Source organism: Eutrigla gurnardus (genome assembly GCF_963514095.1).
Source record: "Eutrigla gurnardus genome assembly, chromosome: 24".
Taxonomy (NCBI): Eukaryota; Metazoa; Chordata; class Actinopteri; order Perciformes; family Triglidae; genus Eutrigla; species Eutrigla gurnardus.
In genome coordinates, this window is record NC_139935.1 from 13,358,122 (window position 1) to 13,375,958 (window position 17,837).

General features: G+C 44.2%; 1 protein-coding gene across 1 annotated transcript; it reads left to right on the forward strand.

Moving 5' to 3' along the window:
- Positions 1-7,382: 7,382 nt before the first annotated feature.
- Positions 7,383-14,096, forward strand: LOC311010075 (cilium assembly protein DZIP1-like; the record flags this gene model as incomplete). Its single annotated transcript, XM_084004556.1, has 9 exons — positions 7,383-7,447; positions 7,611-7,872; positions 12,793-12,877; positions 13,007-13,122; positions 13,201-13,359; positions 13,447-13,584; positions 13,664-13,726; positions 13,803-13,857; positions 14,056-14,096. 9 exons carry the CDS (start codon positions 7,383-7,385, stop codon positions 14,094-14,096), a joined length of 984 nt encoding a protein of 327 aa, XP_083860682.1.
- Positions 14,097-17,837: the final 3,741 nt, after the last annotated feature.

The window sequence follows — 17,837 nt, forward strand, 5'->3', positions numbered from 1 at the left end:
GAATGTGAATGCTACCTGCAGCAGCACAAAGCAATGTGTAACAGAGAAAATAAGCAGAATAAATTACCACTGATTTAAAAATATAAATCACCTTCTTTGATTCCATCAACCGAAGAAGCTCATCCTCATTGATGTGTCGATCTTTCTGCGTTTTGGGGTCGGTTGTTGGCTTTCTAAAACCTTTCAGGATCTCAGTCTTAGGTAGCACATCCCCAACTCTAGTAGCTGGTCCCATCCACGGCACAAAAGAGGAGTGTGTCAATTCCGCTGAATACGGGTTGTCGGTTTTCAACTCTTAAACAGATGGAAAGATATGTTTCATAATTGAATAATGTCATTACTTCCAATTTTTTCAATGTCACATTCCTTGTTCTTTATTGCTAGGTCGCCATTTGAAATGTCGTACAATAACAAACCTTCGCAGATGCCACTGGCTATAATTTCTTTTTCCAGTTGGCCCTACTTTGAGGTGATGTTGACTGAAAGATCTTCATCCTTAACATCTTTGGTAGCTGGCCTCTTCAGTTTGCTCACTAGTTATAGAAGAAGAGTAGTAGTTAAAAATAAATGTAAAAGTCAGGTCATACAATTTTCCAGGAATACTTTTGAAATGAGCTGAATTGTCTAAACTGATTTTTAGCCGAATTACTTTTAAAGAAAGAGGTCATTATAGTGTTTAACCCTTCACCCAACAATACAGATGTATAGAAACAACTGTTGGTATTTAGAGTATAAAACAGATTGATACTGTCATTCTCTCTGAGTTCCATAGTAACAGCTATGAGTAGAAAATACATTTCTACAAGCCTCAAAAAATCTTACATAAATTGTGTTTTTTTTTTAGCCGTCTGTGTGTATTACTAAGTACTCACATACCTGGCACATCAAAAGACAGCTTCCAGTTGGCATCTGCTATTACCATTGGGGGATGGTGGCCACATTTGTAGCAAAAGAAATCATACTTATAAGCAGTAAGTGCAGAGTAGTGAAAAAATGCCCTCCGGATGGTGTTGTGGTGGATTGTCATATTCAGTTGATGCTCCATAGCACTGATGAATCTTCCAACAGCTGTGTGGGTCTGTTAAAAGATCAAGCAATTAGTTCTTCTATACTTACTCTACAAATTAGTGCTATTTTATGTTTCTTATTGAATGAAAAATGACTATATTACCCTCAGTAAATTTGTCAAGAAAGAACATAACTGAAGGGTCAGAAACACTTTGTTATTGTAGTTGTGGAAGCCTGTCAAGTAATTCTGAAACCTGACAGGTGTTCTGCAGACAGGGCACGTTTTGATGTAGACATGGACACCTAAAAGGGAAACATAAATTGTTACAGGATATAGTGGATTTGTTTGTATATATGAACCCTACTTCTATCAACTGCGGTGCCTGCAGAGACCAAAGGTATGCTATTAGTCAGTTCAAAAAAATATAAAAACAGTAATTTCAGTAGACAAACCTTTTTGAACAGTAAGAATGCCATAAACTGTTGCGTTTTTGGTGACACATTTCTCCTCGGACAAGTCTGGTGGTGTAGGACCTGGACAGTACGGGCACTTGGTTTCCTCAGGTGAGAACTTCTGTGGGATGTTTGCTGTGTTATTTTGCAACTCCCCTGGTAGTTTGGGAGGCATACTTTTGCAGTTACACAAGTATTCTACCATTCTTTTAATCTGTTCTGAACTAATTTGATTTTCACTTTCAAATTGGCCTGGCTCCATATCTTCACTGTAGAGATCGTTGTCAGTGTCACTACTGAAGTCCACGTCCCTGTCCTTGTCAGTGTCACGTAGGAGGTGTCGTCTTTCCTGGAAGGTCCAACACATCGAGACATAAATGTGGACACACATTCTTCTCTTTGTGCCTTTGCAGCGACATGTCCACTTTCTACTTCCAGTGTCCAGTGTCACTCTTGTTCTGCCAAAACGACACCAACTGTCAACTTTTGATGTGTACACAGAAAAGTTTACTTTACTGCCTGAATATCCGTGTTCATCAAAAAAAACAGGATATACACACGGAGTCCCATCCTGTGTGGCTCTCTCATTTAAGTTTGTGCATTCCTGTTTAGTAGTGCTGGAAATCAGTCCCTTTTCGAACATCTCCTCAATTACAGTAGTCTGCAGCAGAGGAGGTGGCTGGTGGTACTTGAAATGCTTTACTCTGTCCAAATGTATGCACTCTCTGCCCATGGCCATGGCCATAAACTCCCTACAGCTTGGCCCTTCACAGTCAATGACCTGCCTAGTAAAGGACTTGGACACATGAATTATGGTCCGTGGTCCAGACTTGTCCTGTGCTGTAACAAAAATCCCTCTCTCTTCATCCACAAGGAAGATGGGTTCCGTTTCTTTGTTGTGTTTGTCCAACTCGTGTCTTCTTAATGTAGGTGCACTAGAAAAACATGCATCACATGCAGGACACTGAAAGGATTTGCATCACTGTTTGTCAGATTCCGCTGGCTCCTTTTTCACAGATAACAAATCTGGAGAAAAGGAGGAGAAACATAATACAGGCTGGCATTATTTTTTCTCAAAGACTAAGCATGTTATGTCATGGCATACGCACAGTAAAACAATATAAATAAAATCCACTGTGCAGACACTTGCTTGTAATACTTGGTTAGGTGCTATGATATGACTGGAAACATTAAAAAATTCATATCTACTGCATTTTTGTCATTATAGCATTGATTACCATAAAATAAGCTTCAGTGGGCAGTGTTCTCTAAGACTTACACAAAACAAAGTCGCTGGGCCTTTGAGGCAACTGTATCAATATAAACATAGGTTATTTCTTATGTTAATACATACCTGGGAGGAGTGTCTTACTCTGAAGGATCAACCCTGTCCATTGAGGGAAAAAACACATTTCTTTAACTTGTGTAACAGTTATTTGATATTATTATTATTATTAGTATAACTTGAGGTTCCTAACCATATGTTGGGATAGATATAAAAACTTGAGACGTTTTCGGTGAGTCAGCCATCACTATTAGACTAAATAACATTGCTTCATCATGCCAAGGTACACTTATTCAAGGCCAGCTTTAAATTACTGGAACACAAAAATGTATGGCCAATAGATGTGATGAATTACTTTTACATACACCAGTCTGTGTAAATAACGGTGTTCATGGAAATTGCTGATGTACATGATGTAGAGTACAATATCTGTTTTTTCAGTGTTTTTGAGTGATCTTACCATGTGTTTTCAGATGACTTTCAAAAGAATGTTTTCTTTGTATGACGGATTGGCACTTGGGACAGTGCCAATGGCTCCTTTGTGCCAGCTTCACCTCACAGTGACATGGTATACTGAAAGTGTCTGTGGGAAGATGAGAAGACAAATGTGAAAATGAACACATTAGGCCAAGAACACAGATTGATATGACACTGGAAATTGGTAAAAATATTTGACAAAATTGAACAGCCATGGTAGAATTATTATGCTTACCAACTGCATTGTCTCTGAAGCACACTGCATATTTTAAATGGACCTTATTTAGATGGTCTCTGGTTGCCACTGTGGCAACATTGCAGTACGGGCAATTCTTGTCCTCATTATGGTAAAAGTCCTCTGCTGTTGTGAAGGCTGTATTGAGCACTAAATAAAAGTACAAATTGGTATTACTGGTATACTGATATTGACTTCAAAAATATGATGAATAGCTCAAACTAAATTAAATATATATCACATGAAATCAAATAGTTTACCTGCAGCCATATTTGTCAAGTAGCATGTCAACTACAGGGCAAAAAAATATATAATTATTTCTATATAGTGTCATTCACATAAGACAGACAGCTATAGCACATAGGCGTTGATGCCCCACGCCCTGCGCTCGATCCTGACCCCGGCCCTATAGACTCAGACCTGGCCAGAACAGGACCTCCTCGTGGACAAATTAAGCACTGCGCATATTACAATCTAGATTTTAGCGCATTTTTAACGCAGCACGTTAACGCCGTTAATGGCCCAGCACTAATATATATACATGACTATATAAAGAAATGCTATTTTCTGATTGGCTAATAGGTCCTCTGTGGCTTTATAAGCTATTCATTACTATTACTACTATGTTTATTTCTTCTTCTTCTTCTTCTTCTTCTTCTTCTTCTTATTATTATTATTATTATTATTATTATTATTATACATTTGGGACTTATATTTAATGACATTTCAGTTAGGCTATAGTCAAAGACTGGCTTAAATCTAAAAAGAGTCTAATCACATAAGCATATCTCAACGAATAACATCCATCCATCCATCGTCTACCGCTTATCCTGTATTCAGGGTCGCGGGGGGGGCTCGAGCCGATCCCAGCTGTCATTGGGCGAAGGCAGGGTACACCTGGACAGGACGCCAGTCTATCACAGGGAGACATGTAGAGACAAACAACCATTCACACTCACATTCACACCTACGGGCAATTTAGAGTCATCAATCAACCTATCCCCATAGTTCCCCATCCTGCCGGAGAACCCGGAGAGAACCCACGCAGGGAGAACATGCAAACTCCACACAGAAGGAACCCGGGGCCGACCCGGGAATCGAACCCACGACCCTCTCGCTGTGAGGCGACAGTGCTACCCACCGTGCAGCCCTCTCGAAGAATAACAATGAAAACATAATAAAAGTCAAAGATTACTTACACAGATCGTTGGAATGGGCCTGGGAATCCAAGTGAATAGATCCAAGACTTTGCTCTTCGCGGATTTAGAAGCATATGGAATATGATCAATATGATCACATCTGGCATCAAAATTGGAAATTGCTCCTGATTGGCCAGGAACTTAATCACCAACCGTTTCCTTCATGTCATTGGTTTAGAGGCAGTGATCATGCAGCCATGGCATGATCGAAAAGCCAACTGAAAATTAATCTTCAGTTCTCTCCAATAAGGAGTTAGGCTAAGTGGTCCTGATCGATTGACACGGACCTGCATAATTGAAAGTACTACTCATACAACTACGACTAATAATAATAATTTAATCATTGTTATTATGATTTCTATTAATAAAAGTGATCAATAACATTGGATAGACAAACGATTGTGGCTTCTCACATTTAGGCTATTCTGCTAACACAGTGAGAAAAGGGAAAAGTTGTATTAAAAATAAATACAAACAAACACTTCACACATCACTCAGCTGGTCCAAACAACAGAACAGATCACAGAGCAGCTGGTCACGACCACTGAGGAGCTGGTCAGGACCAGTGTCTTTAGCGCCCCTAGTGGTTGTGACCACTGGCCGTGCCAGAGACCAGCTGGTCCCGACCACACGGATCTTCATAATCAATAATAATAACAATATTAATCATAATAATTCTGATAAAGTGTATTTTATAGACAAAAGATTATGATCTCTGCCATTTATCCAGCTAACAGTGCTGCCAAAACGAGTGTAAAGGGGAGAAAATAGTAAAGCTGCTTCACAGACCACAGGGACCACAGGGCAGATCCCTGAGGAGCTGGTCGGGACCAGTATCTTTAGCGCCCCTAGTGGTTGTGACCACTGGCCGTGCCAGAGACCAGCTGGTCCGTGCCACAGAGCTACTGGTCGCGACCACTGAGGAGCTGGTCGGGACCAGTGTCTTTAGCGCCCCTAGTGGTTGTGACCACCGGCCGTGCCAGAGACCAGCTGGTCCCGACCACACGGATCTTCATAATCAATAATAATAACAATATTAATCATAATAATTCTGATAAAGTGTATTTTATAGACAAAAGATTATGATCTCTGCCATTTATCCAGCTAACAGTGCTGCCAAAACGAGTGTAAAGGGGAGAAAATAGTAAAGCTGCTTCACAGACCACAGGGACCACAGGGCAGATCACTGAGGAGCTGGTCGGGACCAGTATCTTTAGCGCCCCTAGTGGTTGTGACCACTGGCCGTGCCAGAGACCAGCTGGTCCGTGCCACAGAGCTACTGGTCGCGACCACTGAGGAGCTGGTCGGGACCAGTGTCTTTAGCGCCCCTAGTGGTTGTGACCTCTGGTCCGTGCCAGAGACCATGGTCCCTGGACAGACCACGGAATCGGCTACAACCCCTTCTCAGAATGTGGTACCGGTACCATGCCTCAGAGTTTGCTTACAGGTAGCAAATGTATTGAATACTTAACATGATCCAACTATCTAATGTTAAAATAATGTCGTCCACTATTTGGGAATCAGCTCGGATGTTTACGCATTCTGTTAAATTTGTTCTGAAAAATAAAAAGCGTGAAACTAATGTGGCAGGTGGCACCGAGTGGGGAAGGGGAGGTGCAGGAAGTTATGGGGCGGGTAGAAATAAGCCTACCTGTAGAGGGAACGAGACTCAGTTTGTTGGTTCTGGCCGGAGGAGTGAGGCAGGTGCACACCTCACTCCGTGCGGGCATGCGGGGAAACAAAGAAAACTGGTAGGCTGAGGCCCTGTTTTGAGGGTTTATATCATGACATTATTGTGTAATATAAACTGTTTGTTTTATGTTTTCAGACTTATTGCCCTGCGGGGCTTGTGTGTAGCTGGTAGCTGATGAATGGGCACAGTTCGGCAGACCAGGTATTTTAAAGTTGCGATATAGGCTGTAAACTCTTAAACATTTTTATGGATGTAATAAAGTAATGAACGTTTGTATTTGTGTCTCTGCAGAGAATCGGTGGCCTGTTAGTTGTTCTTGCCGTTTTTTGTTTATTATTTCGGGTTTATTATTTTGTCTAGTCCACCGGGCAAGTGAGCCGGTAACGGGTGAAAAGAGCTGGGTATTGCCCTTGGGTGGACTAGTTTCTTTTTTTTCTTTTTGTTTGTTTGTTTATTTGTTTGTTTGTGCTCTGCGACAAACCCCCACTCGTTTTCAGTCTCAGGTGTAGTCTCAGTTAAACCGTCAAGGCAGGCATAAGGTGTGACGTGGTTAAAATGTTTGCAGTGAAATTGAGTTGTGTGCAAACCTTAAGAGTGTGAGTTCACTAAGTGTGTAAACCTTTTGCAGTGTAAAGAGTGGTTTGAAAAACGTAATCCTGGCCTTGCTAGTGATACTGTTGATGTAAACTGAGGAGATACCAGTGGGCCTATAACCTGTCAAGCAGAACCCTGTAATAAAACTGTTTAATTACATTCTCTGGACTATTATCATTTTGCTAATTAATCACCTGCATTGGGAGTAACACTAAATAAAAATGATATTTTTTAAGAAAAGTAAACTGTAGATGATATTGCCTGTTTATAGACCAATACAAGCACAATAAAAATGAGCATGAATTTACATCTCTCAAGACTCCAGGAGATGGCGCTGTGCTGCAAATGCTTCATGATACAGCTGCAGGGATGAACCCCAGAAGTTAGCGTCACACAGAACCCCTCAGCAAAATGCTAATTAGACTTTTCCTTTAGAATATGGCAGAAACTAATGCAGCAATTCAGCTGTTTGGACTTCTGCAGAGTCAGAAGTCCAAACTCAGGTCAGAATTCCTGACTTCTGACACTGTCAAGTTTTAATGAAGGAATGAAGCAGGAGGAAGATAATTATAGATTTGTATTGTTATAATATACAATGATTTATTTTTGGAGCACCACATAAAATAAAAATAACATGCATGAACATTGACGCTGTCCACCTCTCAGTCTCACGTCTACTGTTTCAAAGAGTGGGGGACAACATGGGGACAGCGAGAACTTCGATGACTACATGAAGGCAATCAGTGTGAGCTTCGCCACCCGGCAAATGGGCAATATGGCCGAACCCAATCTGAAGATCAGCATGGACGATGCTGGCTTCATTTCAATGAAGTCCGAAACCACATTCAAGACCGCAGATTCAATTCAAGCTGAGCGAAGAATTAAACGAGACGACCGCAGACGGCCGAAACACCAAGACCATCATCACGTTTGAGTCAACATTGGTCAAGATAGGGCTATCAGCCGAATGGCTTAGTGCTGGCGCGAACGGTACATAGAGTATATCTCGTAAATTACCCCACTAATAATGCATGGAATGTTACCAAACTTCTGCAGTAGTACAAATAGGGTCTGTACTCACAAAACGAGGCATTTGAAAGTACACCAGGAGTTTATTTAAAAGAACACTTGCCTGATAGCTTCTATCCTCGGCTGCTTACGCTAAACTAACGCTACCGCAGCATCGACGCCACTTCCGTGTTTACCCAGCTGTTTATCCACCCCTGTTTTCTTTTCCTTGGTTGTTTTGGACCTCCTCGTTTCGTTTTTTAACCGAGGAATTGGAAGATTGTTGCAACTTCCCTCCGCCTCCCCCCTGTGATAGTGGTACGACCCGAGGGAAGAGGGGCTCTCTGTGTGCTTCAGTCTGCAGTTTAAAAAATAACAATTATAATAATAGAATTTCTTTGTAGTGTACTTTTCATTCATTCAAAGTCGGGACTTTTTTAAAGTTTTTTTTAAAGTACACTACGACTGGGACTTTAAAAAAGGCCTTTGACTGCTAAATTGCACCCTCTTTCTGATGTACTATGCTTCATTTTTATTCATTGAATGAAAAGTACACTACAAAGAAAATCTATTATTATTATTGTTGTTATTTTTTAAACTGCAGACTGAAGCACCTTCCAGTTAGTCTACATGCTGCAAGTGAAGACCAACCATGATGCAAAATGACACATTAAAAGCTTAAAATGTGTTTTCATGAGTGTCTTTAAAATGTCCAGCTATTTGTACGCCTTCCCCTGAAATAAGGTTGAGATTTTCAAGTAAGAGACTGCAGTTTTCCCAGGACTTTGTCCTCACTACTTGTTACTCCCCTCAAGTTGAAATCACGAAACCAAGTCGTTCCTTTATATTTACTGGCATTTATTCACACGAATGTGCAAAGGTGTGCCGTGAGAACTAGACATACAGAAACAGAAATACATAAACAAACAATTACTTTCTTATCGAGACCACATACGTAGCGTAAACAGTATCCTTCAGGCTACATGACGTCACATTAGCTTTAACGTCTATCAACATTTAGTAGCAACTGTACCTCATTGGCCGCTTTACTTGAGAGAAATAAAAAACAGGTCTTCAGTTCTTCCTTAAACATAAGTCCTCGCTTCAATGTACTTCACAAAATACACTTGAGGAATACAATCTTCTTGCAATAGCGCTCTCTGCGCACTGAGGTATCTCCGTACCGCGAACGTGGTCCAAACAACAACAGTCCCTTCAGTAAACCCGCCCCCGTCTGTCACTTCAAAACTTCAAAGAAAACAAATAAAACAAAATAAAGGCAGTTTGACATTAAATTGTTCTTATGTCTTACTATTCATGTGTATTAACTTGTGTATGTATTACTATGTATGTGTATTAACTTGTGTATTTATTGATTGATTCAAATATGTATTAACTTATTTATTTAACCTATTTATTCAACTGTCGTTGATGGCAGCTACACTACTCACTCAGTTGTCTCCTGGAGGACGGACACTGAACAGCGCTGGTTGTCTTCCACAATGTAGAAGTCATGACTCTCGAACAGTAGTGGTTGAACGTAGTAATAGCAGATATGTGATGTGTCCAGGTATCTGATCTGTGTCCAGGTATCTGATCTGTGTCCAAACGTCTGCTTTAATCTCTTCTCAAGATGTGGAACTCTGAGTGTTGTGACCTCACTAAGTGACTGTGGCCAGTCAAGTTGTACTCATTGGAATTCGGAATGTCAAGTTCAAACCAAAACAAATTTGAACACAAAAATATATTTTTAATTTTAATGTGATTTGAAACTAACTGTATTTCACAGTGTACAAAAGTCTTTCAACATCCTTACATAAAACTATTTCCCACTTTTTCTATGCATGAAAAGTCCCAAAATATGTTCTTTTATGTACAAGGTGTTACCATGTTTATCCTAGAAGAGACTGTTGTGCCTTCTACAGGTGGACTTATTTGTTATTGAACCGAAGGCAGATTTTTAGGACTTTCTAAACCTCAGATTCTGCTGTTAAGTCTGCTGGTGTGGTTGAAATGATGACGTACCTGGAGGGATCTGAAAAAGTCCCTTTGCTGCCGGCCATGTTTGTCTGCGGAAATAATAAGACCACACTGACAGCATTAATCTCACAGGAACATCTAAGTGGTTTCCTGGTTGTCATAGTAACAGTCATGTAAATGTCATCAGTAGGTAGATTCTTGTATGATTAAAAGTTTTTTGGTTTCCCAGAAATGCAGTTCTGAGAAATGTTTCTAAGTAAAGAGTAAAGCTCCACCTCTTCCTGTACGCAGATCTGAGGACAGCACAGGTCTGGAATGAGACATGATGTCCCAGATGTGCTCAATAGGATTCAGGTCTGGGGAACAGGCAGGCCAGTCCATAACATCAATGCCTTCATCATGCAGGAACTGCTGACACACTCCAGCCACATGAGGCCTAGCATTGTCATGCATTAGAAGGAACCTAGGGCCCACTGCACCAGCATATGGTCTCACAATGGGTCTGAGGATCTCATCCCGGTACCTAATGGCAGTCAGGGTACCTCCAGCAAGCACATGGAGGGCTGTGTGACCTTCCAAAGAAATACCTCCCCAGACCATCACTAGGCCACCGCGAAACCGGTCATGCTGGAGGATGTTGCAGCAGCAGAACGTTCTCCGCGGCGTCGCCAGACCCTGTCATGTCGGTCACATGTGCTCAAGGTGAACCTGCTCTCATCCATGAAGAGCACAGGGCGCCAATGGCGAATCTGCCAATCTCTGTGATCTCTAGCAAATGCCAATGGCATTGCACGGTGTTGGGTTTTAAGCACAGGCCCTATTTGTGGACGTCGGGCCCTCAAACCACCCTCATGGAGTCGATTTGGGACCGTTTGAGTTGAAACTTGAACATCAGTGGCCTGCTGAGGTCATTTTGTAGGGCTCTGGCAGTGCTCCTCCTGTTCCTCCGTGCACAAAGGAGCAGATATCGGTCCTGCTGTTGGGTTGTTGACATTCTTCGGCCCCCTCCACGTCTCCTGGTGTACTGGCCTGTCTCCTGGAATCTCCTCCATGCTCTTGACACTGTGCTGGGGGGCACAGCAAACCTTCTTGCCACAGTGTGCATTGATGTGCCATCATGGATGAGTTGCACTAACTGGGCAACTTCTGTGGGTTGGAGAAACCGCCTCATGCTCCCCATAGTGGTGCAAACACTGGCAAAATTCAAAAAAGAAAAAAATCTGCCAGAAAGGCCGAGAACAGAGAAATGGTCTGCGGTCAACACCTGCAGAACCATTCCTTTATAGGGATGTCTTGCTAATTGCCACTCGTTTCCACCTGTGGACTGTTCCATTTACACAACAGCAGGTGAAATTGATTCCCAATCAGTGCTGCTTCCTAATTGGACAGGCTGATATCTCAGATACAATACAGGGCTCCAGAGTGCGACCATTTTGGTTGAAAATGCGACCAAAATTTTTATGAGTGATTTTTATGAAATCGTAAGCGCAGCATCTCGTTGTGTTCTCCTGATGGTATCGTGGTCTAAACCAATAAGAGACAGAGCTCGGGTGGGTCCTTGCCTCTGATTGGCTGTGGTCCTTTTCACTGCTGTAAATTGTGTCAGTTCGAAAAATGTGAGCGAGCTGAGCAGGTATTCCTGAGCGCTTCCATTTTCTCCAAAAATGAAGAGAGGCAGAAAGCCTGGCCCCGAGACAAATAATTAATTAATTAAAAAGCCCAAAAATATGCCTTCAGACAGGACTGGTTGAAGCAATTTCCCTGGCTGATGTACGATAAAGAAAGGGACTCAATGCACTGCATTTATTGTCGGGAGTGTGGTCAGAATATGGCCGGTAATAGTGCGTTTGTGGAAGAGTCAACAACATTTCGCATCGAGACGTTGAAAAAGCGCAATATGTCCAAAAAGCATACTACATGCCGTGATAAGTGTGTTAATAAAGCTCTCCCAGCTGCATTTCAGCGTCAGGCTGTATCAATCAGGTCCGCTGAGGCATCTGAAATGATTAACGTAAGTCAACGTCGCATACAATATTGCAAAGGAGGAGTTGCCGTTCACTAAATCTAAGTTCGAAATTATTCTGCTGAAAAAGATGCCGACACACTAAAGAACAAGACAGCTGCGGAGGTTGGAAACGCCGCGTACACGTCATTCATGATTGACGGCGACACAGACGTCTCTACGAAGGAGTGCGTTATTGTCTACTGCCGCATTTTGCGGAAAGGGAGGCCGGTCAACATGTTAATTGGACATGTCTGGTGGAGCATGGACACGCACAGTGTTTGAAGGCCCAAATTACAGCATGAGACATCATGAATAGGACATTGTATAGTAGCCTATTCCTAATATTATTAAAAATGAATAGCCTAAGTAAAAACATAAGTAGGCTAGGCTAAGATCACATAAACAGTTTTCCATTTGCAATCTATAGGCAAGTGACCTGTATGATCTTTTTATTCTTGAGGAATTTATGCTGCCACAAAGCAAGCATTTGCTGCGTTTGGGCATCAGTGTGCAGATTGGCTGGAGAAAACGGGTGCTCTGGGTGCTGATGGTGCTGCAGTTAACCTAGGCCATAAGGGGGCGTCATTATGTAAATGGAGAGCGATGAAAAGGTGACCTTTTGGTGTTAAAGGTGACGCGATGAAAAATGTGGGTGATCATGAATTTTGTGCTGGTGCACCTAAAAAAAAAAGTTAGGTGCACCAGTGCAACCAATGCATAAAGTTAGTCTGGAGCCCTGCACAACCTTGATTTGAATTGAATATCCAAAAATATGGCTTGAGCTTTGCTTTCTTTGTAAAAGAAAACTCACAAGGTGATATATTGATACCTGTATTTTGTGTTTCTTTCTTTTAGTGTCCACATTGTGGAAAGTCCTTCCTCAATTCCTCGTTCCTCCAGAATCACATCCAGCGGCGGCACCCTGATGAGTACGAGACCGGTACGTCGCACATTAAATCATTTAAGGATGTCCTGTGAAGATGTATTTGCAGCTGAAATATGATACGCTTCCTCACATTGTGTCGTGACACAAATATCTTGTTTTCTTTGTTCTTCTACGTCCTTCCAGAGTTCCGGTCAGACAGTGAGAAGAAATCTCAGATCGACAGCCTCAAATCGGAGATCAGCGGTCTGAAGGAGCAGATTGTTCAGCAGCAACAGGACCTGCAAGCCAAAACAGCTCAGGTAGGAAAAACGACACCTTTTAAAGCAAAAATGCCAAACTTCTGGTTCCTGCTCGTTTGATTTCCGTTGTGATTCCAGGAAAAAGAGCAGCAGTCCCTGCAAAAAGACCTGCTGAGAGAATTGGACCACTTTAAGGCGGAGGAGATGGCGCGCATGGACAGAAAGATAGAAGACAGCAGGGACGGCATGCGTAGAGAGATGGAGTATCTTTACACCCGGAACATTCAGGCTCTCAATGTACAAAAAGAATACTTGGATAATCCATTTTGGTTCTCCAGCATATATTTTATTCATACCTTTTTTTTTTACTATTTTTATTCATAGGAAGCAAATCAGAATCAGACCGCCAAGCTTGAGAAATCGTCCGTCCCTGTTCACTCGCAGCCAGAGAGAGATCTGGACAACTACAAAGAGATGCAGATCCAAGCCATGCAGAAGCTGGAACACCAACTGAAGAAACAGGTCAGTGTCGAGGCCAGATGTTCTTTCCATAATTACAAGTGAATGAAATCCTTTTGAGGACACAAATATTCTCCTCTAGGATCAAAAGTGGGAATCCAGGCTGCAGGAAATAAAGGGCCAACACGAGTCTGAAAAGAACCAGGTATGTGTTCTTATCAAACCTCATCATTATTATGTCGTTTACGTGTAATTTGAAGCCGTGAAACGTCGCCTCCCAGTTGCTGAACGAGCTGAGCAGGATGCAGTCGTCCATGGCGGAGCAGCAGGAGAGCGGCCGGCGGCTGCAGCAGGAGATGGGCAGGAGGCTGCAGGAGAAGGAGCGCACCATCAAGGCCCAGAGAGAGCAGGTTATAACACTTACACTTGCACAGCCAGGAAGTGAGGCGGGGGGGTCAGCACTTGTTCAGGATATCCTGTATTTGGCCTCAGATTGTGTTGTATTGAGACATGATGATACTGTATATTTGACAGGAACCATAGTGCACAGGAAACGGATACTTTTCCTGGAATAGCACCACAGTTTCCCATTACTCGCTACAGCTGAGCAGCCAGAGTTCACAAACTTGCATTGTTATAATTATAAATAATTATTTAATTATTCCATCCTTTTTCCATCCTGTCATTAAAGCAGATGGCACTGACAAAACAACCAATCATAAATGCTCCTTTTCCCAACTTCCAGATGCGGAATATGTCCTCAAATCCACCCAAACCCTAACCACTCAGGAAGGCGACGTGGAGCAGGCGTAGGACGGCCCCCCGTCGGAACAGGTACGGGTGACGAGCGGACCTCCCGAAGGCTGCGTGGAGCAGGCTAGGGACGGCCCCCCGTCGGAACAGGAACGGGTGACGAGCGGACCTCCAGAAAGCTGCGTGGAGCAGGCGTAGGGCGGCCCCCCGTCGGAACAGGAACGGGTGACGAGCGGACCTCCCGAAGGCTGCGTGGAGCAGGCGCAGGACGGCCCCCCGTCGGAACAGGAACGGGCGAAGAGCGGGCTCCCGGACGACTTCGGGGAGCAGGCGTCGGACGGACCCCCGTCGGAACAGGAAAGGGTGACAGGCAAACCCCCAATAGGCTGCGGGGAGCAGGCGTCGGATGGACCCCCGTCGGAACAGGAAAGGGTGACAGGCAAACCCCCAATAGGCTGCGAGGAGCAGGTGTGGGACGGTCCCCTGTCTGGGCTGGCGCCGGACGATCCTCCGCCGGGACTGGTGACGGACGGGCCGCCGACTGAAGACCACTGGAGAGTGTCGATCGGGCCGCCGACTGAAGGCCAATGGCAGGTGTCGACCGGGCCGCCGACTGAAGGCCAATGGCAGGTGTCGACCGGGCCGCCGACTGAAGGCCAATGGCAGGTGTCGACCGGGCCGCCGACTGAAGGCCACTGGCCAAGGCGTGGGCTGGTTGCTTGGCTGTGACCGAGGCGTGGGCTGGTTGCTTGGCTGTGACCGTGGCGTGGGCTGGTTGCTTGGCTGTGGCCGTAGCGTGGGCTGGATGCTTGGATGCTTGGCTGTGGCCTGGGCTGGATGCTTGGCTGGAGCTGAGGCCTGGGCTGGTAGCATGGCTGGAGCTGAGGCCTGGGCTGGTAGCATGGCTGGAGCTGAGGCCTGGGCTGGTAGCATGGCTGGAACTGTGGCATGGGCTGGTAGCATGGCTGGAACTGTGGCATGGGCTGGTAGCTTGGACGGGCGGGCCTCCGCTGGAACTGGTGACGGACGGACCCCCCGTTAGAACCGATGTGAGCAGCATCGGGGCGGCTCGCTTCCTCATGCCGCACCTCCTCCTCGAGGCCGTCAACCGTCAACCGACGAGCCAACTGCCGGTTAGCCAGCTGGATGCTCCTTGGCCCTCCCAGGGCCAGATGAGTACCCCTAAACGGGTTCGGGCAGGAGCTGGGAAGCTGTGCGGTGGCTGAGACATGGTCTGGTGGCATGGCTGAGACTGCGGCATGAGCGGTTAGCATGGCTGTGACAGGGGCTGGTGGCTTAGCTGCGGCTTGAAAAAACAGTTCGCTAGCAGCAATTTGGCGTGTCCTGCTAGCAGGATTGGTAATGAAGTCCACATACCACTGTATGACTCTAAGCCCATTAACTGCTGGGTCCTCTTTGGGTTGGTTCATTCTGTCAGGTTCAGGGCAAAACGTGGACTTGAAAAAGAGGGGAGGCGAGGACCCAAATGCAGTTAAAAAAATGAAGATTTATTTAAATAATAAACGAGAACCAAAACTAAGACTAAAACAAAGTATCAAACAAAGAAACCACAAAGGCAAAAACGACCATTAAAGAAACACTTACAAAAAGGAACCAAAACACGAAGGGATACGGGAGGCAGGACGAGGTACAAAAATATCCAGTGACAAGACGTGGTGCAGCATGCAGGGGAAGACAATGACGAAAGCGACATCGACAGCAACAATGAACCAACAATGAGACAGGGGAAACACAGACTATATACACAGGGAGGCAGGGAGCTGACGAGGAACAGGTGAAACACATCAGGGCAGGCATGGTAATCAACACGAGAGGGTGGGGGAGTCAAGACAGCGGAAACAACAAGGACCAGGAAGTACGAGACAGGAAATGACACTGAGGACAAAATAAAACAGGAAATCAAAACCAAGGAAACAGAACATGCCAAAAACACAGATCATGACAACCTGTGTATCCACCTCTACACACCCGTCTGATTTATGACCGACGTAACGGCAGTCCGTCGTCACATACTGTCAAATATGGTGAGTGTGAGAGGCTGTGAGGGCTTGAAATGGTAGAAATACAAATAAGGACATCACTCCACATGTCGCTTTATTTTGATGATCTAAAAGTGTTGGTTTTTATTTCACATATTTTACAGCCTGATCTGAACGTCTTCCAGGATCTTATCATCCCAGACCAGACGTCATTGTCAAATCATTGATTTACTAGTTTTACTTTATGATGACATTCCTATGATTTCAAGTGTTTTATGCTCCTTAAATCTTTAATGTTAATATATCTGTGTAAATGTAATATTCCACACATGCACTTTGTCTGTGGGTAATTTCCTTCAGGTAAAGTCAGCATCAAAAGTGGGCTCAAAATGTCCGCGAGCGAGCCCTCGCGCACTTCAGGACTTGACCGTGGCATAGACCTGAACCCTCAGGGACTAAATGGCAACGAGCATCAATGGTCTTCTCTAAACCATGGCAAGGTTGTAGTATGGGCATTTCCTACTATGACAAACTATATATACGTCTTATATTCCAATTCCAAACAAAATATAAACACTTTGAAAAGTGAAATACACTAAAGAAGAAAGGACTACTGCCACCGGCGGAGGGAGCCTATTTACCCGACAACGGCCGAGGCGGAGCGACTCAACGTAACGCGGTTCTTCAAAGAGAGGACTTTTTCCCGCTCAGCTAACTACAGCAGCAGGAGGTGAGTTTAAATATAATAAATTATGTTTTCCATTAATATTAGGTGTAGCAACGTAAAGTAAAATCCTTCGGTTTATTTTTGGGGACGTAATATTCGTGTTTACTAATTGTTTTGTCGCTCGGTGGACCGACACTATCGTAGCTAGTTAGCATTAGCTAGCTAGCCTCCACTAATATGTTACTGTGGCTGCGGGTTTCACGGCTGAGTCACCGCCATGGTCACTTCCCAGCTTCGCTCTCTTAATCATTCTATTGTCCAGGAAGTTTGATAATTAATGAGCCAATGCTTTGGTAATGAATATAATTCCACTAATTACTTGTGATACTTGTGCCCCCCCTCACTGCTCCGTGTGTCTCTGCCGTCTCTGCTGCGTGTTTGTGGGGGAACAGCGGGCTGGATGACGCGCTGGAAGAGCGGACAGCGAAGCGGAGAGACCACGGAGAGAATGAGACGGACTTTGGGTCCAAGTTTACTGGAGTCGTACAGTGAAATGATTCATTAAAACAGGGGTGTCCAAACTACGGCCCGCGGGCCAACTGCGGCCCGCGGTCCAGTTTTTATTGGCCCGCAGCAAATTCTGAAAATATAATTGAATATGGCCCGCACAAGAAGCTTGAGCTCAACTCTGTTGCACTTCTCAGTTTCAACACTAGATGGAGCCAGCCACGGAAACGGTGCTTCTCCACTAAGCAAAATTAAGCAAAGAAAAACTTTTACCGCGAGTCACCAGAAATGGCAGCACCGAAGAAACGCAAAATAGCAAGTGAGTGTAGAAGATTTCAAACACGGTGGGAAAATGAATATTTCTTCAAAGAAATCAACGGAAAGTGTGT